Below are 25543 nucleotides of genomic sequence, written 5' to 3' on the forward strand. Positions count from 1 at the left end.
GTGATGATGAGACCAATGTAAAATATGTTTTGGCATTATGAAATATTAACATGAAAAATAGAGAAAAATTGTAGTCTATTTCAATACTTCCCTATTCATTAATTTAAGTGCAAGTAGTTCTATAACGACTTCAGTATGCTAGTCTGACGTGATGTTACGAAGAAGGGGCCCCACATTTTTAAATAGCCCAGGGCCCCCAAACACCTTCATCCAGCACTGCTGTAGAATGAAAATACATCTGTGAACAATCATTAAGTATGAATATAATTAAAATCACGTTTATAGGCCGCAGAAATACCTTACCGTACTAGTTTTCACAAGATACTGCACAGAAATAATTTAACATCGTTCAGCAGTATTATTTCATGTTTCTCTAATAACGTATATGTTATATCACAGTTTGATGTACGCTATGCTACAAGTTTGAGAAGCGTAAATCTCATTAAGACGAGGTTATGTAGTTCCTTTCATCACAGTTTGATGAACAGTTCTATCCAACACTCTCTTCGTAAAAGGGTTTCTTTCATCTACTCTGTCCAAGAAGGGAGATGGTGAGCGGAGTCTTAAGACTTATACTGTCCCTCAAGCTTAGAGATAGATGTTACTACTGCAATCCTTTTCGTTTTTTCTTTATGTATTTTCTCTGCGTGGTAAACTGCCAGTGACTTGGTAGAATGAGTAGGCTAAGAGGAGACTAAGACGAGAGAGAGGGAGAGAGAGAGATTAATTTCATTAGCGCATTCCGAGCCGGTAATTAAAACATTCCCAAGCCCCTTCTCCTCCTTGACGTTCGAATTACTTTCAAAGCCACCGCACAACGCTTCTGTTAGCATTCGTGATAAGAGTACTAGACAGCAATTGCAACCTAGGGTAGGCCTTGAATGATATGCTTCTTTAAGATATAATGCGTAGGTTGCGTCACGATTGTATTCGTAACAAAAGAAAAGCGAAATGTTGCGTATAAACAGGACAGAGATGAAATATAGAATCAAGATTAATGCGAGTCTGAAGATGTTTCTTTTCATGGTAAGGCAATTTCATTTCATGATTGCCTATATAAGCTGTCAGTAGCTATATGAATTTAAGCCACCAGGGATGGCCTGGAGTCTACAATATGGCAACATTGAAGACTCAGTCAAAAATATCGTGCTGCCAAGCTAAAATTATGCTGCAGAATTTCTTGCGTGTGTCTAAAGAAGTAATTGAACTATGCTTTGACGTATATAAAAACATATTTTAAGAAATAATGTGGAAAGAACTGTATAAAAATATACTTGCTTCATGAGGCATGTTTTAATTTTTGGTTCCAAGGAGTTTTATCATGACTTTTGAAAAACATACTCTTTAACCTGAGAACTGTAATCCGCAACCTGCGTTATTATTATTATTATTATTATTATTATTATTATTATTATTATTATTATTATTATTGGAGATATCCTGGTAGCAATCTATGTTTAAAGCAGTATAGCAAATTTCTTCTAAAATGTAACAATCAGTAGTTTTAAACGATTACCTTCAGTTAACACAAAATATAATTTAAAATAATCAGAAGCATGCAAAACAAACCGCAAAAAGTTGTACAATATAATGCAAACATTTTTTTCTAGTGGTTTAACGTTACGCTAACACATTGAAGGTTTGAAGGATATTGCATAAATCTAGTAAAAAGTAATAAACACCACTACTAGCACTGACTACACTTTAATACCGGGTGGTTCACTCGCGCCTTGCGATCTGGTTTCATGCAACCGGTCGCGTTTAGCCTACTATAGTTCTGAGAAACATCGGTCCCTCTCCCTAAACGGGGGTAATATGAGCGTAATTCAGAAAACTCTGGAAAGGAGAACTCTGAATCTGTTAAAGTTCATGAAGGGGAAAGGAAGAATTCAGTATTTTATTCAATGGAATCGAAAGGTGTCATAAGCATAATATTTAAGTTAATCCACTGTAGTGGCAGTGATTTATTCATTCTCCTGATAGTAATAATGGCAAGGATAAACACGCATGCACCTGATAAATTTGCACTAATATGTTGGACAAATATATTGTTTTAAAGAAACTAAACTCATAAGCCATACATTCTTCATAATCTCCGTAATCTCTGAGGGTGACAATAAGTGACATATTCCACACAGGAAACAGTAAACTTATTTTAATATTGCCATGCAATAGAAACAGAGTCAAGTCTTTCTTATTCCTCTACTCACCCTTTCCTAGCGAAGTTGGCGAGGTAGTGCATGAGCAGGCGAGCTACGGCAGCATCCTGTCGAGTGTAGTTGTGAGGGAAGAAAGGTTGCCCGCCCACCAGGGGCAGTCCCAGGACATACGGTACGTCTTCCCCTCGTACACTGCCCATACGCTGAAAGAGAAAGGGCACGGGTTTTAATAATGAGTTTGTCAGACCGTTAAACTGAATGACATAGAAAATGCTAATAGATTTAAGGCAAAATATTTAAAAAACGCAAACAATACGTTGAGGGGCTGATTTATGAACATAGAGAAATGAAATGTTAGAACACTATATTTCCTAAAAGACATTAGTTATTGCAAGAGAGAATTCGATAAAGATACATATCTGTATGGGAGCGAATCATGGACGATTATTTGGAGGAGGAAAGGAGTAAAGGCTGATGCTACAGAAGAATGTTGAGGATGATGTATAGAGGTAATATCTCAGGAGGGCGGAGTATTACCTAAGTATTAACACAAAAGATTAAGTATGTTCCAATTACTTTATACACTTTGACGAATACTAAGTTACCAGTACAGTTATTTCGAACATTTTGACGAGTACCAACTTACTAGTGAAATTATTTTAAACAGTATTTTTTAATGATTTCAAACTCGTCCATGCATTGTCCTAATATTCTTCAAAATAGGAAGGTAAATGCAGCCGCGCGGATAATGACCAACGGGCGAAACTGATGCATACCCTAGTTTGATCATCGATTGCAGCAGATGCGTTCCGATTAGGTATAATTTTATCTTGAGAATAACTGATGAACTTCCACGAAAGAAAAATATACGCGAGGATGAAAATAGAGGCTAAAGAGGAATGTATATATGTGTCGATCGTGTAATAAATTGGTAGAGGTAATTCCAAACTTAGCTCTGGAGAGGACAATGAGTCGTGATGTATTCACTATTTTTATAACAGTCGCTAGGCTTTAGCATTCAATCGTATGAGCCAATAAAAACCCACAGGCAATGAGTGTGTCAACTACATGTCAGGAACCCTGGAATCTAGCAAAGTAATAAACCACTACAGTCAAACTTCTATAAATCCAATGTCTATAACTCGAATTTCCGATATGTCGAAGGTATTTTCGTTTCGCAGCATAATCTTACTCGTATATATTTTACGTGTAATATATTTTCTATTACGCGATGTTTTTGATATCTCGAAGAATATTTCAAGTCCAGATGTAAAGTATGTTCTTGTAACTCGTTATTATACGGAACATTCTGCACATGAGTATTCATTATACCCACCTAAAACTAGTTTCTGCAGTAGAAACCTGAACGTAAGTCGTCTCCTTATCCACATTGTCTAAACCAGGGCCTCTCAAACGCCCAAAATCTCACGCGTGCAGATAGAGGCGCAAGAGCTCCGTGCACTGTGCATCGCTGCCGCTCGGCATGGCTCGGATCAACGCTTCGTCTCTGGGCTACTCGGCTAAGCTCGGCTCAACTCGCCTATACTCGGCTCAAGTCAGCCCGGATTTGGAGCGCTACGGCGCAAGTGGGGCAGAGGGAGACAGGCGGAGCGAGCGAGACAGGCGTGAGGAAAGAGAGAGTAAGCGCTATTGCTCCAAATCGAGGAGTGGGGGGTCTGCACTCTGGTCAACCAAGGCAAGTCGTCTTTTGCACCGTGCACAGTGCATGCACCACGCGCATGCACCTTGAGAGGCCCTGGTCTAAACTTTAATTAAAGTGTATGTTTTACTAGCCACGTGCCACAGCACTTTGCAAACTTGAGTAGTCGCTTACCATGGGAGCTTAAATCCTACTTTAGGGTGCTTCGCGACTTTCAACAAGCTGTTCACATCAGTAGCGGCGATTGGGAATTGGAAGTGGGCGGCTCCAAAATTTATAGAAATCAAAATAGAACCGGGGGCCTGGAGAATATAGTGAGTTGGGAGAGGGGTGTAGACAAGAACAATGAAACACAATAGTTACAAAATGATAAGTTTTTGATGCTCTGAGTGAATTTCGACAGAAATGTAAAGGTTGACAGTTTACCAACTTAACTGCAGTAATCATAGTTTTATTTGAGATTTTGATTCAATACTATACAATTAAACTTTCACCAAAGGAATAATTACACATGTACGCAACTGAGGTTTTATGCCAGCCAACGAGCTAGAAAGAGGACTATAGAGTGGCTATTGGACCGCCATATTTGAATCTACTTGAACGCCGCGTCCACCATATTGTAAGCGATCAAAACATGTGGGTGTGGTAATAAAGCAAGTACACAGGTTGCGGGAATAAATGTTTCACAGTTTTCTTAATTAGGTAAGCTACATACTTACAGATTGTATAAAAAATAAAATGAACAATTTAGCCCTACTTATAGAGAATGGAAATATAGAACAGAAAACATTGAACAAAATAATATAGAAACATGGATAAATAATTCATAAAATAATAATAATAATAATAATAATAATAATAATAATAATAAATGAAAACAGAACAAGAAGTTGTAGGATAAACAATTTTAAATAATGGTTTAAAAAGAGGACAGTCCTTTTTGTGTTAATGGTCTCAAATCGCATACTTACCTGAAAAATTAACTTCGATATTTTTGGACGAAGACTCTGGTAATGCCGATTCTTTTTGTTTGCCGTATGTTGCACTCACTCAGACACGTTCTTATGGCTAGTGTGGGGTAGGACAAGGCTAAGACTGCGAAGGAAGTGGAAGTTGCCTTAACTGACGTGCTGCAGCCTCCGCATTTGCCTCATGTGAAAATGGAAGCCGCAGAAAACCATCTGTCAGGACAGTCGACAGTGTGATTCGAACTCGCTATATTTCGAGTGCAAGCTAAGAGCCATGTGCCGCGAAGCACGGAGCCAACTCGCTCACTAGTAATGGTGATGTAGGACTGAAAATCCTCATATTACTCTGTATCGTGGGCAGAGGGGATGAGTTGACTAGGAAATTCGAAACGTTGTAGATGTGGCGTTCGACGGCAAGCGTATTTTATCATCGTTGTCCTCCACATATTTTTTTTCAAAATGCTGGGGAACACGGCTCTGTAGGATACAATTTAATAATAAATAGTGCTATTGGTTTTTCGTCCTACCAACTACTTTGTAAGGTTTTAGGAGAAGCTGAGGTGCGAGAGTTTTGTCCCGCCGGAGTTCCTTCACGGGCAGGTAAATCTACTGACACAAGGGTGACGTATTTGAGCACCTTCAAATACCAAATATGTCAACTTGGCCTCAGAAAGCCAGCGCCCTACCGTCCGCGGAAAACCGTTTATCATGTTTCGCTTTTTGGTAATTTCCTACAAGAAAAGAAAAGTAGGCCTACTGTATACATCCTGGATTGTGTTACAAACACAGGAACGTAATTCTGGCAATCGACAAAAACTGTGCACTTCGGTAAAAAAAATCTTCTTTGGAATATGATATATTCTTTGTTCTTCTCGACAATTTGTGCATAATTTATCCAGTTTATTTATTCAGTTTAATCTATTACAAGAGACCCTCCGTGGCTCAGACGGCAGCGCGTCGGCTTCTCACCACTGGATACCGTGGTTCAAATCCCGGTCTCTCCATGTGAGATTTGTGCTGGACAAAACGGAGGGGCAGGTTTTTCTCCGGGTACTCCGGTTTTCCCTGTCATCTTTCATTCCAGCAACACTCTCCATTCTCATTTCATAGCATCTATCAGTCATTAATAAATCACTTTGAGAGTGGCGACCCCATCGTACTAATAGCCTTTATCTGCTTCATTCATTCCATCCCTGACCCGGTCGATGACTGAAAAATAGGTTGTAGGTTTTTCAATCTATTACAAGTAGCGCACTCTAAGTGGAAGGAACTATAGAGATGGCACTTAAACTATGGTGTCGCTGTTTCACCTTGGCACCACCCAGAGCGCTGTAGCAGCCATGTTAGTCACTCTATAGTCCTCTTTCTAGCTCGTTGGTGCCATCAGATACTAATCGCGCTTCCACACGCTGCCACACGAGTTTCCACTACTCGCTGTGGCGTTGAAAAATCGATTAGTTGCGTCGAATAACATTTTGTGCGTATTTGCACTAAGTATTTTTTTAAATACCACTATTTAAATAAATGAAAGGGAATAGGCTAAATAGATAACAGACCAAACCAAACGAAACCAAACCCCATGGCACTACAGCCCGTGGAGGGCCTTGGCCTACCAAGCGACCGCTGCTCAGCCCGAAGGCCTACAGATTGCGAGGTGTCGTGTGGTCAGCACGACGAATCCTCTCGGCCGTTATTCTTGGCTTTCTAGACCGGGGCCGCCATCTCACCGTCAGATAGCTCCTCAATTCTAATCACGTAGGCTGAGTGGACCTCGAACCAGCCCTCAGATCCAGGTAAAAATCCCTGACCTGGCCGGGAATCGAACCCGGAGCCTCCGGGTAAGAGGCAGGCACGCTACCCCTACACCACGGGGCAGGCTTATAGATAACAGACAGTAGGATTTTTATAAATTGCTTTTCTTATAATTCCTAGCTTTAGCTGGCTAAAATGGAATAAAGGTGTTACTTTTTCTCCAGAAAGGGAGGGCTCCCCCCCCCGTCGCCCCCGTTAATCGCCGCTACTGTGTACGGGGTGTTGTGTTAAGTTGCAAGTTCCTATGTCTCTAAAAAAGCACTGATCACGTTTCGCAGCTTTGTTCAAGGGCGGGCATCAGTTATTGGTGAAGACGTGTTTTTGCTGTTAGCCTGCTAGAGAAATTCGTAGAGAGCATAGTGTTATAGCAAAAATGCAAAAGGAAAATGACTTAGGTAGGCCTACTTCTTTTCAAATATGTGAATTTGTAAGTAACCCAGAATGAGACATATCCTTATTAAGGCATAATAAGGTTTTAATGCTCGACAGTGCCGAATTATAAATATTATATGCAAGAAAACTGAATCTTAATGAGGCTCATTATATTTCAAGTTTCATTATGATACAGATTTTCCACCAATCAGAGTTCAGATTTTCATTATGATACAGGTTCTCTACCAGTCAGAGTTCATATTTTCATTATGATACAACTGTTTGACTAATTAGGTAAGGATAGCATCGCACCTGCGCTTCGCACTTGTTTCCAAAATCAAACATGTCGGACACACATATTAACATCAATGCACCTTCTACTTCCAATATTCCACAACCACACGGCATATTCCTGCAAATTCACTTCACCAACTGTGCAATAAACAATTTGTATTTGAAATAAAGCTAGGTTATTATAACCTTCTATCAAAGCTTTGAAAACACATGACATTGACTCACAGAAAATCAATAACCTAGCGCACGCGCTCTACGCTCTGTTCAGTAAACTCAACTGTTAAGCGACATATCGACAGAAATTTATGAATATCTAAAAATAGAGTTATAATTATCGTCGAGCATAAACAGTCGTACACAACTCGCCTATAATGGTAATTAAGACACGAGTATGTTTATAAAATGAGCGAGGCGAGTTTTATAATTTCCATACGAGTTGCCATTATAGGCTTGTTGCATAAGGTACTATCAAAACACTGATTTTAGTACGATATCTAAAAATATGAACATTCTAGATGTAGAAAAAAGATAATAGCACTTGTGACAACAATGAGGAAGTTAATAACGGTACAGTTTATATTTTTCTTCGGTCAGCCAATATGTATGCGCATTTTTCTATACCTTGAATTCCCGATAACTCGAAGTATTTTCAGCCTCTGTAAGCACTTCGAGATATCGAAGTTCGACTGTATGCGCACGAAAGGATAAAACATATCGTAGAAAATGAATATGGATGGAAACTAAACATGCTAAAGAGGTGTATTCGACGATGTTTCCAACAATTAGAAGAGTTTGAGGAAGGCCATATCATCGCAGTATGAGTGCAGACGCATATACCGTTGTATGGCGGTCCTGGGTGCAGAGGGAACTTGATGGAAGATACCTTCATGGGCAAATCTTTGGAAAATATCAGTGGCTGAAACATTTGTGAATGGATGAGAAAAGCTTAGTACAGATTGGCTTTTTTGTAACTTTAATCGAATTTGTATATGGTTCAAAACTTGGGACAAAACTAAGAGAACTATAATTAATTTAATTATGTTTTATAAATCTCTTGATAATGTGAAGTAATTTAAGCTGTGAGTTGAAAGTTGAACTTTGTTGACATTTTTTTAATGAACATTGTCGTATAGAAAGAGACATTAATATTAACAAATCGAATAAGTTAACTTAAGTTATGAAAGAGTCCGCCTCTGTGGTGTAGTGCTTAGTGTTATTAGCTGCCATCCCCGGAGGCCCGGGTTCGATTCCCGGCTCTGCCACGAAATTTGAAACGTGGTACTAGGAATGGAACGGAACGGGGTCCACTCAGCCTCGGGAGGTCAGCTGAGTAGAGGGGGTCCGATTCCCATCTCAGCCATCCTCGAAGTGATTTTCCATGATTTCCCACTTCTCCTCCAAGCAAATGCCGGGATGGTACCTAACTTAAGGCCACGGCCGCTTCCTTTCCTATTCCTTATGTATCCCTTCCACTCTTCCAGTCTTCCCCCGCCCCCACAAAGCCCATGTTCAGCATAGGAGGTGAGGCCGTCTGGGCGAGGTACTGGTCCTTGTCCCCAGTTGTTTCCTAGATCCAAAGTCTCACGCTCCAGGACATTGCCCTTGAGTCGGTAGAGGTGGGATCCCTTGCTGAGTCCGGGGAACGGTAAACGGATTAAGAAAGAAAGAAAGAAAGAAAGAATGAATGAATGAATGAATGAATGAAAGAAAGAAAGAAAGAAAGAAAGAAAGAAAAAGAAATAAATCACCGTTCGTGTAATTTTAATAATAACTAGCTGATGTACCCGTGCTTCGCTACGGGATTCTCAGAAAGACTGTGGTTTTCTTAACTGATTTTAACATAGGTCATTACAAAAACTTCAGTAGGACTGTAGCGATCGAGAGCAATGTTATGATATAAAATACTCGATCAAATGAAAAACCACACACTTTCTAACTTTCAACGAACAGTACTACGGTGCCGATCTAACAGTACAAAGTTCCAGAACTGGAATGGCCAGGTCGCAGACTGCCGGGAACACTCCTCTGCCATTATTCCGTTAAATTGCACACTGCTCATTCCAATCAGTGCCTCAGAGTAGGGACTGAATAGCTCGAATGCTATGATGAACCAGTGTGTTACGTACCAGTAGTATCAGAAAATTTATGAACCAGAGGAATGGTATGCTAAAGAAGAAAGTTATCTAACCCCCCAGCTACTTCCCGCCAATATTCAGGCAGGCTGTTACACTCGGTACGACCGGGCGAGTTGGCCGTGTGGTTAGAGCCGCGCAGCTGTGAGCTTGCATCCGGGAAATAGTGATTCGAACCCCACTGCCGGCAGCCCTGAAGTTGGTAGCCTATTCGGTGGTTTCCCACAAGGTAAGTGCTGGGGATGTACATTAATTACGGCAAAGGCCCCTTACTTCACACCCCTAGCCCTTTCCTATCCCATCGTCGCGATAAGACCTACCTGTGTCGGTGCGACGTAAAGCAAATTTAAAAAAAAAACTCGGTACGCAGCAGTAATCCTATCTATCGGAGATGAGTGGAAACAGAGGACACAAAGCACATCACAACAAACAATGGTCAATGTAATATTATTGTTGATTAATTTTATGAGCTTTCTATACTGTAGGCCTTCACATTAGTTTTCTTTCGGCTTTATAATATTAGGGTGTCTTATAAAATTATTTATATCGTAGACTGTAGTTCCTTATTCTCAGACTTTACACACCGATTTTCATTAAATTCTGTTTACCCGTTTTCTTGTGACTCAGCGCTGATATGGACTTAGTAACAAAAATCCAAATTCATGAATATCTCTCTGATTATAGGCCGTACGGAACTTTACATACCAATTTTCATTAAATTCGCTTCAGCCGTTTTCTCGTGATGCGTGGACAGACAGACAGACAGACAGACAGACAGACAGACAGACAGACAGACAGACAGACAGACAGACAGACAGACAGACAGACAGACAGACAGACAGACAGACAGACAGACAGACAGACAGACAGACAGACAGACAGACAGACAGACAGACAGACAGACAGACAGACAGACAGACAGACAGACAGACAGACATAATTGATCGTAAATGTAATAACTTTCTACGTAACTACTACTAACTTACTACATAACTAAAATGTTAATTCGCGCGGCTGTGAGCTTGCATCCGGGAGATAGTAGGTTCGAATCCCACTATCGGCAGCCCTGAAAATGGTTTTCCGTGGTTTCCCATTTTCACACCAGGCAAATGCTGGGGCTGTACCTTAATTAAGGCCACGGCCGCTTCCTTCCAACTCCTAGGCCTTTCCTATCCCATCGTCGCCATAAGACCTATCTGTGTCGGTGCGACGTAAAGCCCCTAGCAAAAAAAAAAATGTTAATTATGTAGTATTTATCGATACGACACTAATAACAAATATTTGAGAATTACATTTTAGGCCTTCCCCTAAACTACCATTTCACTCAGCGTGAATAAAATTATTGATTGCCTAGATTATAGCGACTTTGCATACCAATGTTCATTATGATACGACCACAAATAACATAAATATTTGAGAATTAAATTTTAGGCATTCCCCTAAACTACCATTTCACTCGGCGTGAATACAGATATTAATGGCGTAGATTATATCGACTTATTACCGCGACTTCGCATACCGATTTTCATTAAGACATGGCTACTTATAACATAAATATTTGAGAATTAAACTTCAGGCCTTCCCCTAAACTACCATTTCACTCAGCGTGAATAAAATAATGTATAGCCTAGATTGTAGCGGTTCATCATCCGACTTTACATACCAATTTTCATTAAATTCGCTTCAGCCGTTTTCTCGTGATGCGTGGACAGACAGACAGACAGACAGACAGACAGACAGACAGACAGACAGACAGACAGACAGACAGACAGACAGACAGACAGACAGACAGACAGACAGACAGACAGACGGACATTACGGAAAAGTAAAAAGTGCATTTCCTTGTTACTGTGGACATGACCGATACAGCAATACTATTCTTTTCAAATTCTGAGCAATGTACAGACAAAACTCTTATTTTATATATATATATAGATTATATGAGGTAGTAGGACTGCATGAAAGTACCTGAGAAGCTACTCCATGGGAGTCTTCTGCTAGTTTTCATGCCTTTTGCCATGACATTTTTCCGGACACTACGACTTTTAGCAGCTCTCTCAATGGCAACGTAGTTTTATGTGTCTCTGTACTCTATGATCTGCTTTAGGAAAGTCTTTCCTGACCCTCCTCGAGGCCTTTTACTAGTAATGAAGCCTTCCACGAAATTGTTCATGAATGCAGAATGGTGGAGTGTATGACTCTACTTAGATAGGTGACATTTAACAAATAATATTCTTAGCTGTGATCTCCTCTGCTTCACATTTTGAAGAACGTAAGAATTTGCAGGTCTGTGCCTTCACACAACGCTGAGCATGGGAAAGCACTATTGATCCTGCATTAGCAATTCTCTATACTGTCGAATTGTTAGACCCCAGTGTCAGTCGTCCAGTTCTTTTTTTGGCCACACACACCGCCGTTAATCGCATCTATCCTGATGGTAGTGGTGACATTTTTATTTATTTTAAGAAGCAAACCAAGGAGGTCGTCAGCCCTTCTTAACATTAATCGTGGAAGGAAAAGGAAGAGGTCTGAAACTCTTGAGTGTGACAGTATCGGCTTAAAAGATGTACGGTCCCTCAAAGGCAGAAAAATGGAAGACTCCCTGGGCTTCGCTAAGCTAACAAGAATGATTGATCAAACATAGCCAGACTTCTTCGCTGATCGAGCAAGTGGCCGTGCGGTTAGGGTCGCACAGCTGTGAACTTGCATTCGGGAGATAGGGGATTCGAGCCCACTATCGGCAGCCCACTGTGGTTTCACATTTTTACACCAGGCATATGCTGGGGCCGTACCTTAATTAAGGCCACGGCCGCTTCCTTCCCACTCCTAATCCTATCCTGTCCCATCATCGCCATAAGACCATAAGACGCAAAGCAAATTAAAAACACCCCCTCCTTGGTTGAATGATCAACGTGCTGGCCTTAGGTTTGGAGGGGAACGGGTACGTTTCTCGAGCTGAAGGTGATCGGGATTAGATATCGAGAAAGAGATTATCTACAATTGTTCAAAAATCAGTCTGAAAATCATGGAATATGGCAAAGAATATGCGGTCCAGAAGGGAGCGGGGCAAGTGCCATCTCCTTTTCAACGTTTATACAGAACAGGTGGTAAAGGCTTCCTGCCTAATCCTAGGCCTTCACTATCTCATCGTCGCCATAAGACATTTCTGTGCCGGTGCCACATAAACCATTTTTTTAAAACTGTCCATACCATTCAGCAATTTATCTAAATCGTCTGCAGACTCTGATAAAGTAACAATATCATCGGCAAATCTCCACCATTCCCAATGCGAGGAGTGTTTGCGTATTACCCGGTTGAATGAGTCCAGCATAATGTTGCGAGTGGTATTCACAGTGCGTTTATTTATTATGTCTACTTTATTTATTATAATGCCCTTCTATGTATATCTAACACTTCAGAAAATTCAAGTCTTCTTAAAGGTTGCCTACCCGAGTACGAAATGAAAATTAGCAACGCGTGAGCGACGTAGGGTTTGAACCCTCACTGTTCCGTGTAGTCAGTGAAATCTACCGTGCATAATTCCACGCAGCTAGTTCATGCGTGAAACTCAAATATTATAACTCCGTATTCAGGAGGCCAGCGAAAGTTCTGGCTTCGGAAAATCACTGATGTGTTACAGCCTTATGTCCAGGTTTTAAGCCTTTATAGAACGCTGTAACGGTAATAATTATATGGCGTAAGCTATCAAACCTGCCGTACAGCATTCACGTGCCATAGATTGCAAAATACTGTGAAAAACAGGTTTCTATCAATTTCGATGTGATAAGACTGTACAGTCCGCCTCTGTGGTGTAGTGGTTAGTGTGATTATCTGCTACCCCGGAGGTCCGGGTTCGATTCCCGGCACTACGACGAAATTTGAAAAGTGGTACGCGGGCTGGAACGGGGTCCACTCAGCCTCGGGAGGTGAACTGAGTAGAGGTGGGTTCGATTCCCACCTCAGCAATCCTGGAAGAGGTTTCCCGTGGTTTCCCACTTCTCCTCCAGGCAAATGCCGGGGTGGTACCTGACTTAAGGTCACGGCCGTTTCCTTCCTACTTCCTTGTCTACCTCTTCCAATCTCCCCATCCCCCACCAACGCCCCTGTTCAGCATAGCAGATGATGCCGTCTGGGTGAGGTACTAGTCATCCTCCCCAGTTGTATCCCCCGACCCAATGTCACACTCCAGGACACTGCCCTTGAGGCGGTAGAGGTGGTATCCTTGACTAAGTCCGAAGGAAAAACCAGCCCTGGAGGGTAAACCGATGAAGAAAGAAAGAAAGAAAGAAAGAAAGAAAGAAAGAAAGAAAGAAAGAAAGACTGCACAAAATGGCGGTGAATTGATATGTCTGTAATTGGTCCTAACCTCTTAAGTTTTCTATGATATCGTGACCACCCTTTTCTATCAAGATCTTGGACCAATCAGATGCGCAAATCTCTACCGACAGCTATAGGGGTGGATATGGTTTATGCATTATAGAAACATTTCTTAAAAGTGATTAGAGAATTGGACTCCTCTCTGCATAAAAGGTACAGTGTTTTCGAGATGGGTCTCACTGCCTCTTTACGGTTTTTTGAACCGGGTGAGTTGGCCATGCAGTTAGGGTGGCGCAGTTGTGAGCTTGTATCCGGGAGACAGTGGGCTCGAACCCCACTATCGACAGCCCTGAATATGGTTTTCCGTGGTTTCCGATTTTCGCACCTGGAAAACCCTGGGGCTGTACCTTGATTAAGGCCACGGCCGCTTCCTTCCTACTCCTAGGCCTTTCCTATTCCATCGTTGCCATAAAACCTATCTGTGTCGGTGCGTCGTATAAAAACCACAACCAAAACACCAAAAAACGGTTTTTGCAATATCCGGGGAAGCCATATTGGGCTAAATGTACATAAAATTGCTATAAGATGTTGCTTAAGATATGCGTAAGAGACATTTAATTCCTAGCAGGTTGCATATGTTTGAGGAACAATAGGCGCAACTGTACCACCCGGTCTGTACAACGTGCTTCAGCCGTCCCTTCCAATGTAGTTTTATGCAACCCACAATATTCATTCCGACCTGGAAACATCTGTCCTGCCGGTATGCTCAGACAACACAACCGGATATCTTGGTATTTACCGCCTCACTATGTTAGGACGCCGTAATATTATCTTTCTTTCTTTCTTTCTTAATCTGCTTACGCCCCAGGGCTGGCTTTTCCCTCGGACTCAGCGAGTAATACCACTTCTTCCGCCTCAAGTGCACTGTCCTGGAGCTTCAGACATCGGGTCGGGGATACGACTGGGGAGAATGACCAGTACCTTGCCCAGGCGGCCTCACCTGCTATGCTGAACAGGGGCCTTGCGGGGGGATGGGAAGATTGGAAAGGATAGGTAAGGAAGAGGGAAGGAAGCGGCCGTGGCCTTAAGTTAGGTACCATCCCGGCATTTGCCTGGAGGAGAAGTGGGGAACCACGGAAAACCACTTCCAGGATGGCTGAGGTGGAAATCGAACCCACCTCTACTCAGTTGACCTCCCGAGGTTGAGTGGACCCCGTTCCAGCCCTCGTACCACTTTTCAAATTTCGTGGCAGAGCCGGGAATCGAAGCCGGTCCTCCGAGGGTTGCAGCTAATCACACTAACCACTACACCACAGAGGCGTACGCCGTAATATTATACTGTTATTAAACACTGGAAGACATGCGTGTGCCTTCTAGATCATATGAACCTGACACGTCGGCGAAACACTAAATTGCTATTGTGACCGCAAGTAAATCTAATACTTGCTATAAGCTGCCCAATGTGCCGTCCGGAACCGTAGTGTAGTTGGTAAAGGTGTGGCGGTGTGGTCTTGCATGTCAGGTGGGAGGCTCGAGTCCGGGGCGAAGATTATAAATTTTTGAAATATTTGTTTAATACGTACCGCATGCAATGTAAGTTCAATGCCCGCTTTCATGCAAATTTTGTGTGAATGAATGTGTTTGCGACTCTATGAAGGGCCGATTAGTTAGCAGGCCGGACACATACAGACCGGAAATAATAGGAACACAACTGCCCTGACAATGTTTTATCGCATCAAATGCTCGATGTGATGACCGTTTTGGTTTATGCATGGTGTCCAATAGATCGTCTTGTGCGCTGGAGCATTCCAGGTATAATTACTCAGCAGGCGTCCGTGATGAGTTGCCGGAGCTGGTCGGGGTTTTCCGGCGCTTGAGTGTAAATGACGTTCTTCAAATGTCCCCACAAGAAGGAATCTAACGGCGTTAAATCCGGTGATCTGGCGGGCCAAGGAACAGGGCCTCCTCGTCCTATCCATTTCCCTGGTAGTTCCTCGTTCAGATGGTTACGAACTGGCAAAGTCGATGTGGTGGAGCTCCATCCTGTTGCAACCACATCGTCAAACGATCGTGCAAGGGCACATCCTCCAGCAGCAGTGGGCGTTCCTGACGCAAAAAGTGCAGGTAGCGTGGGCCCATCCAATGGCCCTCAAAGAAATAAGGTCCAAGATTCCACACCCAACATTCACTCCCCATCGTACTTGATGGGCCGCCCGTCGCACCCAGTGAGGATTGTCCGGACTCCAATAGTGCATGTTGTGGCGATTGACGTTCCCTTTATTGTGGAAGCGCGATTCGTCCGAGAAAAAGATATGCGATACGAATGGTGCATCATTGTCCAGCCTACCTAATAGCCGCCGACAGAACTCCATTCGAGCTTCGAAATCCCGCCCATGGAGCTCTTGGTGTAGCTCAAGATGGTATGGGTGAAATTTATGTTCATGCAGTATTCGCCAGACGACCGGCTGGCTGGTGTTCGTTCACCTGTCATGCAAACGCTCTTGTACTGGTGTGTGGATTATTACAAGCTGCCCCCAGAACGGTCTCTTCTGTTTCACCCGATGAAACGGGCCTATCGCGGACTGGTGACTGGTTGGACATCACGCCTGTTGTCCTTAGGTGTCTTTCAACACGGCGGAATTTCGTAGCAGCCGTGTGTCGCCTGTCGGGATACCGGTCCTGGTACAGACGTAGTTCCTCGCACGCGTTTGGTCTTGCTTTCCCATAAATGAGGAGCATATTAACGTATTCATCTGTGGAAAACATACCGATGACAGCAGAGATTACAGTACATTCAGGCCCTAACCAGCGGAGTATGCGCAAGGCACAAGATGAATAACAGCGTAATTCTACTGCTTGAGCAAACGTGGGCCTGTATTTACGTATTCAAACATCATACCGATGCAGAAGTATTTGACCGATGCAGGATTCGAACCGCCGCTGGCACATTCATCGATTGCTAGGCGTACGCCTAACCACATCCGCTACGCTACACTGCTGGAAACATACTGGTAGTACCACAAGAGCAGAGTACATACGGCATCCGGTTCTGTGTTTAAGACATTAATTACTGCACTGTTACCTAGTTTTATGCATTGATTCCCCTCTTCGTTACATCCGGTCACGGGGTACGACACATGTACGTAGTTACATGGCAAAAGGTAGTTGCTACATGATTTCAAGGCGTCATGTTTTGTGAACGGACGATATAACATTTCGCTAGGGTTGAGAATCGTGTGCGAAATGTGCTCACTGAACGTTAGTAGGCCTACCATACAGTATGCCTGCAGGGGAATAGCACTCCTATAACCATGTGCACGTTAGTTGGGCTGCAGCAAACGATATTGGAAGGGGCTGCTGAATCACATTGTATAAGTATGTAATTAAGCAAGTCAGCTTATCTCAAAGACGTTAACATCACAAAAAAATCAAAAATACTTTACATAATATCTCTGATACCTTGACACGATTATCGCATTCTTTCCTGATCAAAATTATTATTTATTAAATAGCATTTTTACCCGTAATTGATTTGTTACTCTTTTCTAGCATCCTTGGTGCAGGTCTTCGGGGCCGTAAAGATATAGGCCTAAACGTTGACCAAGGGAGTTCGGATTAGGGACGATGGCAGGAGGAGATTGGCGAAAGTAAATAGAAGCAATGAAATATAATTACCATTAACTTCTCACAAGCTGCAAGCCTTTGATGGGAGACATCTAATAATTGCAAGATGAAAGGATGGTTCGCTTTAGTAGTAGAGTTGACACTCCTCTGTAAACATACACTTTGTAACTCACCTGAGGGAAGTCTCGTTCACTGGACTGGTGGTGGAAGTGGAGGAAGTAGGTGCGACCTCCCCTTAGCGTATGGAGATACCCTACTCTTATTAGAGGCGCCACTGTATGACCGTCACTTAACACTTCTAAGGTAGCGTCTCTCACATTAAGTGGGTTTTGTACAGGTCTTTCCCAGTCAGTATATTCATTCTTGAGCGTCGAGAAAATCTCGTTCAAATGATAATAGTAAGCATTTCGGACGTACGTTCTCAATATTCTGTCCCTTCTACTTTCGTTAAAGCCAAATTCTAAGTCCTGAGCACTAAGGTCCAGATAGGACTCCGTGGTGGTGAGACCAAACAGAAGGTCTCTTTCGGGAAAGTCCGCCATCTCGAATCCCGGGGCTGAGGATGCAGCTTGTTGCCCCGCTGCCCCCAGAAGGAGACCTGTCGCCGAGTCGTCGGTCGCCGTCGTCGACGTTCTCGAAGTGACGAGTACGGTGCCGTCGATGAAGGGTGCGAAGCCGGGCAGGAAGCGTGGAGAATCCACTCTCACCGCCATGAGCTCTGCGAGGGACTTGTCTCTCAAGCATGGGGCCAGGTCATCCTCCAGCAGATCTCCGTGACAGCCTGTCCGCTCCGCCACTTTCCGCTTGACGAACAGCGGATCGCGCTGCAAGGCCCAGGGGCTGAGTCCAGAGCCGCTCAACAGGACAACCCGATGTAGCAGTTCTGGAACAGTCAAAATACACTCTCTTAAGATCTGCTATTTCTACAAGACAAGACAAGACAAGACAAGACAAGACAAGACAAGACAAGACAAGACAAGACAAGACAAGACAAGACAAGACAAGACAAGATAAATAATAATAATAATAATAATAATAATAATAATAATAATAATAATTGTAACGGTGGTACACCTTCTCCGTGCATTTGGACTGAGCGCCATTTTAGAAGGCCATCTGTGATGTAAAACCTGAAGTGTGTATTGGAAGAAGTTTTGAACTTTAATCTTCGGTGCCTCTACTATCGACTTATGTGCCCCCTCTGGTGGGAGGACGGACAATTAATTTTCAAAGGAAATCTATTTAATAACAAAAAAATTGTGGGTGTGTACAGGCCATCGGGCTAGAGAGTTCTGGATAGAGGATAGTTGCCTAGTTGTACTTCCTCTTAAAACAATAATCACCACCACCACCTAGAGAGTTCTGGAACTTCCCCTCCGCTATAAAAGCTGCGAGCTTTCAGGCCATGTTGTCTTCTTCATCGCTCCCGTCTAGAGTGCATAAATAGTTCAGGCAGGGGAAAGCCTTGCTCGCCGTCGGAAGGCCCACCAGCTCAAGGTAATGGCAGACATCTTTCAAATATGTGATAGCTCCATTCATAATGTAAATTTCAAAAGTTTAATATCATCTTTTGAATTTATTATTATTAATATTATTAGTAAATTCTGACTTGAGGGAAGGTTTCAAAATTCATTCATAATGTAAATTTCTAAAGTTTAACATCATATTTTAAATGCAAATATATTATTATTATTAATATTATTATTAGTAAATTTTATTCAAATCCCTGCTGGGAAAGGTGTAACTTAGGGAATAAAGAATGTTCATCCTCTTTTAATTCCCATTCAACTTGGTATTGGGGAAACTTTAAATTTTATCTCTACCTTTGGAAATTATTTTCAGCGTCTAGTCACCCTCTGTAACTTCGGGCCATAAGTCCACATAGGGTTTGAAGTGTTCCAGAGTGTATTTTGAAACGAGTGCAACTGTTCGCCTCCCAGCATTTTGTTTACGGCCAAAAGCTTAAACCTTTTCTTTGGATCACTAAGGCCATTTAGTATGGACACTTCTTGTCCCTCTTTAATTAACTATTCATCGTCAAGTGTGAATCGGACTGTCGAGCGGGTAAGACAGTAAAAACTGTTTTTTGTAATGATCTAATGTAAAATTTGGATTAGAAACTTGTTCTTTTGAGGTGCTGGAAGGTTTTTGAGCTCAGTCTCCTAGAGTGTAAGCTAAGTAGAGCATAGGTGCTCTTTGGAATAGTGTAACTTCGGAGCTACAAGTTCATTCTGAAAAATATTGTGTACCTGAATGTTAACCGTTCCTGTTATTTGTGCCGACGAGCTCCTGATTTGTTGTTGTTTATCAACGTTTAAAGAAACAAGAAAAAGAGAAAGGAAATAAATAACATTTCAAATTTTAGTGTTTTAAATTATACTTTGATCTTTTCTCTGTCCACTCTTTCACCCCGGCACCTTCTTTTGCCTCTGCAATATACGCCATCCCCGTAACAACAACAACAACAACAACAACAACAACAACAACAACAACAACAACAATTATAATAATACCGAACAGATGTAACAACACAAATCAATCGTTAGGAGGAAATAACCAACAAAACAAGTTTGAGAATCTCTGTAGAAATTTTTCTTTTACAAGTTGTACTCTCGTTGTTGTTGGGTAGTTATGTTTTAACCTTACTTTATTATTATATTACTGTAAGTGACCACTGCCACCGGGATATTTCCCAATTGCGATGTATTTGTTAATAAATAATTAGGGCCCGGATTTAAAAAAATGCATATGCGCATACGCAAATGCATATTCTGAACGTTAGTGCATGTTTTGAACGTTAGTGCATAATATAGATATATTTTTCTCTTATGTGTGATCAATTATCTAATATTTATGAACGAAATGAAAAATCTAATGAACTCTATTTATTTTGTACATCCCTTGGCAACACGAGAAGCCTTCCTTGATCAAGGAAAGCGCTTTCACTGTCGCAGGCGGATAATGGCCCTTTTCACAACAGCTATTCTATTCTTTCTGACATTCAGTACATAAGCAACTACATAAGTGGAATCAGGCAGTTATTACCAGAAGAATGTTCTAAGCAGTCTGTGCCAGTGTACAAGTAATTCCCAGTTACGTCATTCGACGTAGAACGATCATTTTCAGCGTATAAATTAATTCTGTCCGACAACAGAAAGTCATTCACCCCTGAAAACATTGAAAAACTGTTAATAAACTACAATAATGCATCATTTTGCAAGGAATGGAACACTTTTCTCAATTTAACACTGAGTTAAAATTAAATAATGTGTTTGGTAAGTGTATTTTGTTTTATTTTAGTGCATATGTGCATGCATATTTTTGGAGTTTTTAGTGCATTATGAATCCGGGCCCTAATAATACTAATATTAATGATAATAAGTTGCTTTACGTCAGCCCGACACAGACAGGTCTTATGGTGACGATGGGGCAGAAAGGGGCTAGTTGTGGGAAGGAAGTGGCCGTGGCCTTAATTAAGTGTGTGAAAATGGGAAACCACGGAAAACCATCTGCAGGGCTGCCGACAGTGGAGTTCGAACTCACTATCTCCCGGGTACTGGATTCTAGCTGCACTTAAGCGACTGCAGCTATCGAGCTCGGTTTCTGTAGAAAAAACCCACATTTATTACAAAAAATGTTCCAAACTTTTGGACACATATTGGTCGAATAGAGAAAGTAAAGAAATTTAAATATCTGAGAGAAATAATTCAAGAAAGTGGTGCTGTAGAAGAAAGCTTACACAAGATGGAAAGGGCGTATGGTATCACTGAGAATTTTTACAACAAGAAGTAATCTAAAAATGTTAAAATAAGGCACTACAATACAGTGGTTAAACCAGAATATCCTTACGCAAGTGAATGTCTAGTTTTGAAGTATAGTTTAGATAAACTGGAAGTATTAGAAAGAAAAATCGCGAGAAATATCTTAGGACCAATAGAAAATAGGAAGTGATAAGGAAATACACCAGAACATAGAAAATATAACAGAAACAATAAGAAAATGCTATTTTTTGAACATACAGTATCTGTAGAATGGATGGTGATAACAGATTGAAAAAAGGTATTCAAATATGGTTGGGAGGAAAAGTCAACAACAAGCTGGATTCAAGGGTTCAAGAAAGATTTAGAAATAAATAAAATAAGAAAAGAGGAAACTACAGAAAGAGAGATTTTAGGAAGAAACTTTTAGAAATGGAAAGATTCCAAGGAAGAAAAGGAAAACGGTTTGCCGCAGACGCAGACAGGGGGCGGGGGGAGGCATCACATTGATTGCATTCGCACACGACATACAGCACCAACTCAAGGCCTTGTGGTGTGGGGTGCTATAGGGTATAACCACAAATCACAGTTGGTGCGGGTTCAGGACACTGTGACCAGTTTGACTTACGTGAATGACATCCTGCGACCCGTAACCGTACCCTTTCTGCACGACACCCCAGATGCCATATTTCAGCAGGACAATGCGCGACCACATGTTGCTGCACGAACACGTACCTTCTTGTCACAGGATGTCGGACTGTTGCCCTGGCCCGCCCGTTCACCGGACTTGTCGCCAATCGAAAATGTGTGGGATATGGTGAAACGACGAGCGCGGCTGTGTGATCCAATACCAACCAACAAAGATGAACTGTGGAACTAGGTGCATGCAGCATGGATGGCTATACCCCAGGGCGCCATTCGCGCCTTATACGCGTCGATGCCATCACACATGGAACAAGTTATCAGTGCTCATGGAGGACCCAGTGTCTAATAGGCAACAGGAGACATGCTGAATCTAGCTGACTGAAATGGTAATAGTTTCTGCCTTGAAATCAGCAATAAGTATTTTAAGAAACCACCTGTCCCCCTCTGTGGTGTAGTGGTTAGCGTGATTAGCTGCCACCCCCGGAGGCCCGGGTTCGATTCCCGGCTCTGCCACGAAATTTGAAAAGTGGTATGAGGTCTGGAACGGGGTCCACTCAGCCTCGGGAGGTCAACTGAGTAGCGGTGGGTTCGATTCCCACCTCAGCCATCCTGGAAGTGGTTTTCCGTGGTTTCCCACTTCTCCTCCAGGCGAATGCCGGGATGGTACCTAACATAAGGCCACGGCCGCTTCCTTCCCTCTTCCTTGACTATCCCTTCCAATCTTCCCATCCCTCCACAAGGCCCCTGTTCAGCATAGCAGGTGAGGCCGCCTGAGCGACGTACTGGTCATTCTCCCCAGTTGTATCCCCGACCAAGAGTCTGAAGCTCCAGGACACCGCCCTTGAGGCGGTAGAGGTGGAATCGCTGAGTCCGAGGGAAAAACCGACCGTGGAGGGTAAACAGATTAAGAAGAAGAAGAAGAAGAAGAAGAAGAAGAAGAAGAAGAAACGTATAACTGATCAGCGAGTGTTTCTTCTGCTAAAGTGGTGGCAGTATGGCTGCGACTTTCCTAAAGTAAAAACAGCTTTTGAACACCGAGTTAGTTGCTTAACAAGAAGTTTGAGACGACTAGTTCGGGGCGGATTCACCATGCTCCAGGTATGTACAGCAGGAAATATGCAACATCTGACTAAAATTATTGTTAATTATCAAAGGAAGTCAGCTGTAAAGCCATCGGGAGAGACACAGGTATCACATAGATGAGTAAGAAGAATGTTAAGAAATGAAAAAATACAGATCTATGCTACTATACTATTAATCGCGTTTGGTCTCCCGAGAGGCCTGGTGCAGGTCTTTTTCTAGTAGATGGCGTATAGGTGACCTCCATGTCTGTGACGATGGAACCCTGCCTAAGATGATTTGTAATGGTGAAGACGACACACACACACACACACACACACACAGAGAGCCTCCGAACCAACCGAATTAACCAATTAAGGTTAAGATTACTGACCCGGACCCGAATCGAACCCGGGACTCCTTCGACCAAAGGGCAGAACGCTAAGTATTTAACACCTATGCTACTACAAGCTCTACATGAAGATTTGGAACAATTGAAAGAAGTTAGAGTCCGTAAATTTTTCGGAATATTTCCATCCTGATTTGCGTAACAGAATCTGTAGGCCTATATCTGTTATTACAGTACAGTAGATGTGTTACAGTCCACCTCTGTGGGGTAGTGGTTAGTGGTTAGGAGGCCCAAGTTCGATTCCCGGCTCGGCCACGAAATTTGAAAATTGGTACGAGGACTGAAACTATGTCCACTCATCCTCTGGAGGTCAACTGAGTAGAGGAAGGTTCTATTCCCACTTCAGCCATCCTTGAAGTGGTTTCCCGAGGTTTCCCATTTTCTTCTCGACGCAAACGCCGAGATGGTACCTAAATTAAGGCCACGGCTCTTCCTTGTTCTATCCCTTCCAGACATCCCACCCCCAATAAGGATCCTGTTCAGCATAGCAGATAAGGCCGCCTGGACGAGGTATTGGTCCTCTTCCCCAGTTGTATCCCAAACAAAATGTCTTACGCTCCAGGATACTGCACTTTAGGCGGTAGAGGTGGGATCCCTCGCTGAGTCAGAGGGAAAACCAATCCTGGACGGTAAACTGAAAGAAAGAAAGAAAGAAAGAAAGAAAGAAAGAAAGAAAGAAAGGAAGAAAGAACTGTTACGTGTATTAAAAACCACAGTGATCTTTTCGAGCAGTAATTATAAGATGTAAGCTATTTGCAGTTAAGAAAAGCCACTTGCATTTCTGATAAACTAACTTATGCCGGGCCCTGTATTTGTTGTGCTTTCTGTGGTAGATTTTAGGACATTTAAATGTGTCACTCTTTGAGAATGAATCCGTAGTAAGATGGATTGTCTGTCTCTATTTAATTCTAACTTGTAACCAACGGCAGTGTAGGGCTTTTTCTCCTTCAGAATAAGATGTAACAGAGTACCGATGGACCGTAAAAAGAGCAGGCCATTGTGTGGAGTTACATGAATCCATTTCATTGGATGCCATACTTGAAGAGAGACGTTTCCGTGCGGGCGGGATACCATACATCCTTCGAGTATGGCTTCTTCCGCTTGCTAGTGGAGACGTTGACATATGCGGCCAACACAATAAGGAGACGTATAGAAATGGAGACATACAGTGGCAGCAAGAGGAAGACAAGGTAGCACAGTTATAAAACATGTGCTGAAGCACTTCACTTACGACAGGAGGGAGACAGCCTACCAGCAACTTCTGAAGATAATAAGGCAATAAATAAGTAGTCTAAAGGAATGGGGCAAAATTCCTGCTTGACACAGTTTCATGTATTGATAAAGTAGCTGAGAGTGAAATATAGTGAGATGGAGATCATTGAAAGTAAAGGTTTCGAAGGAAAATCCATGGTGGTGGCAGTTTTTGGCTAAAAAAAACGATGCGATAATTTGAAAATAATATCTAGGCCTATCTATATACGAGCGAGTTGGCTGCGTGGTATTGGCCACGTAGTTGTTAGTTTGCATTCGGGAGATGATGAGTTCGAAACCCATCGGAAACTCTGGAGACAGTTTCCCGTGGTATTTTCACATTAGCCAAATGTTGGTGTTGTATCACGGCCACTTCCTTCCCAGCCCATAACCTTTCCTATCCCAACGTCTGTCGAAACCTGTCAAAGAGCCACGTCGAATCTGCTAGCAAGAAACCTATCTATTTATGAAACTGTCTTTCTTACTGTACGTTTATATTTTTCAGATAATACTTAACTCAGACGATGCATCTAATGATTTTTTTCCAGTTTTATTCCTTTCTCTCTCTATTTGTTTGTTTCGCCGGGCTGAGTGGCTCAGACGGTTGAGGCGCTGGCCTTCTGACCCCAATTTGGCAGGTTCGATCCTGGCTCAGTCCGGTGGTATTTGAAGGTGCTCAGATATGTCAGCCTCGTGTCGGTAGATTTACTGGCACATAAAAGAACTCCTGCGGGATTAAATTCCGGCACCTCGGCGTCTCCGAAAACCATAAATAGTAGTTAGTGGGACGTAAAGCAAATAACATTATTATTATTATTATTATTATTATTATTATTATTATTATTATTATTATTATTATTATTATTTGTTTGTTTCCCTGTTTGTGGAAGTAACATGACACATCTGCTGGTATTTCAGTAGAAGGTATGCTGGAAGACAAATAGGCCACAGACAGTGAAAATGTTTGTAGGTAGGCAGAGGGGGCTCCTAACTATATTTTGCACATATTTCCCCAATGTTAACTTTTTCGAAAAATGTACATGTAACAGAAGTTATAGGGAAAATAGTTTGAATAATTTTTGC

The 25543-nt window shown here is 42.3% G+C and overlaps 1 protein-coding gene across 1 annotated transcript in view; it reads right to left on the bottom strand.

Moving 5' to 3' along the window:
• The window catches only part of LOC136857334 (neuroligin-1-like), an 88237-nt gene that overhangs the window by 25364 nt on the left and 37330 nt on the right, over window positions 1–25543 (bottom strand). The window contains exons 3-4 of the mRNA XM_068225035.1: window positions 17512–18221; window positions 2211–2362 (exon numbers count right to left, since the gene is read on the bottom strand). Coding sequence (XP_068081136.1) covers window positions 2211–2362; window positions 17512–18221 — 862 coding nt within the window. The remainder of the gene's footprint in view (window positions 1–2210; window positions 2363–17511; window positions 18222–25543) is intronic.

Source organism: Anabrus simplex, chromosome 1 (assembly GCF_040414725.1).
Source record: "Anabrus simplex isolate iqAnaSimp1 chromosome 1, ASM4041472v1, whole genome shotgun sequence".
Taxonomy (NCBI): Eukaryota; Metazoa; Arthropoda; class Insecta; order Orthoptera; family Tettigoniidae; genus Anabrus; species Anabrus simplex.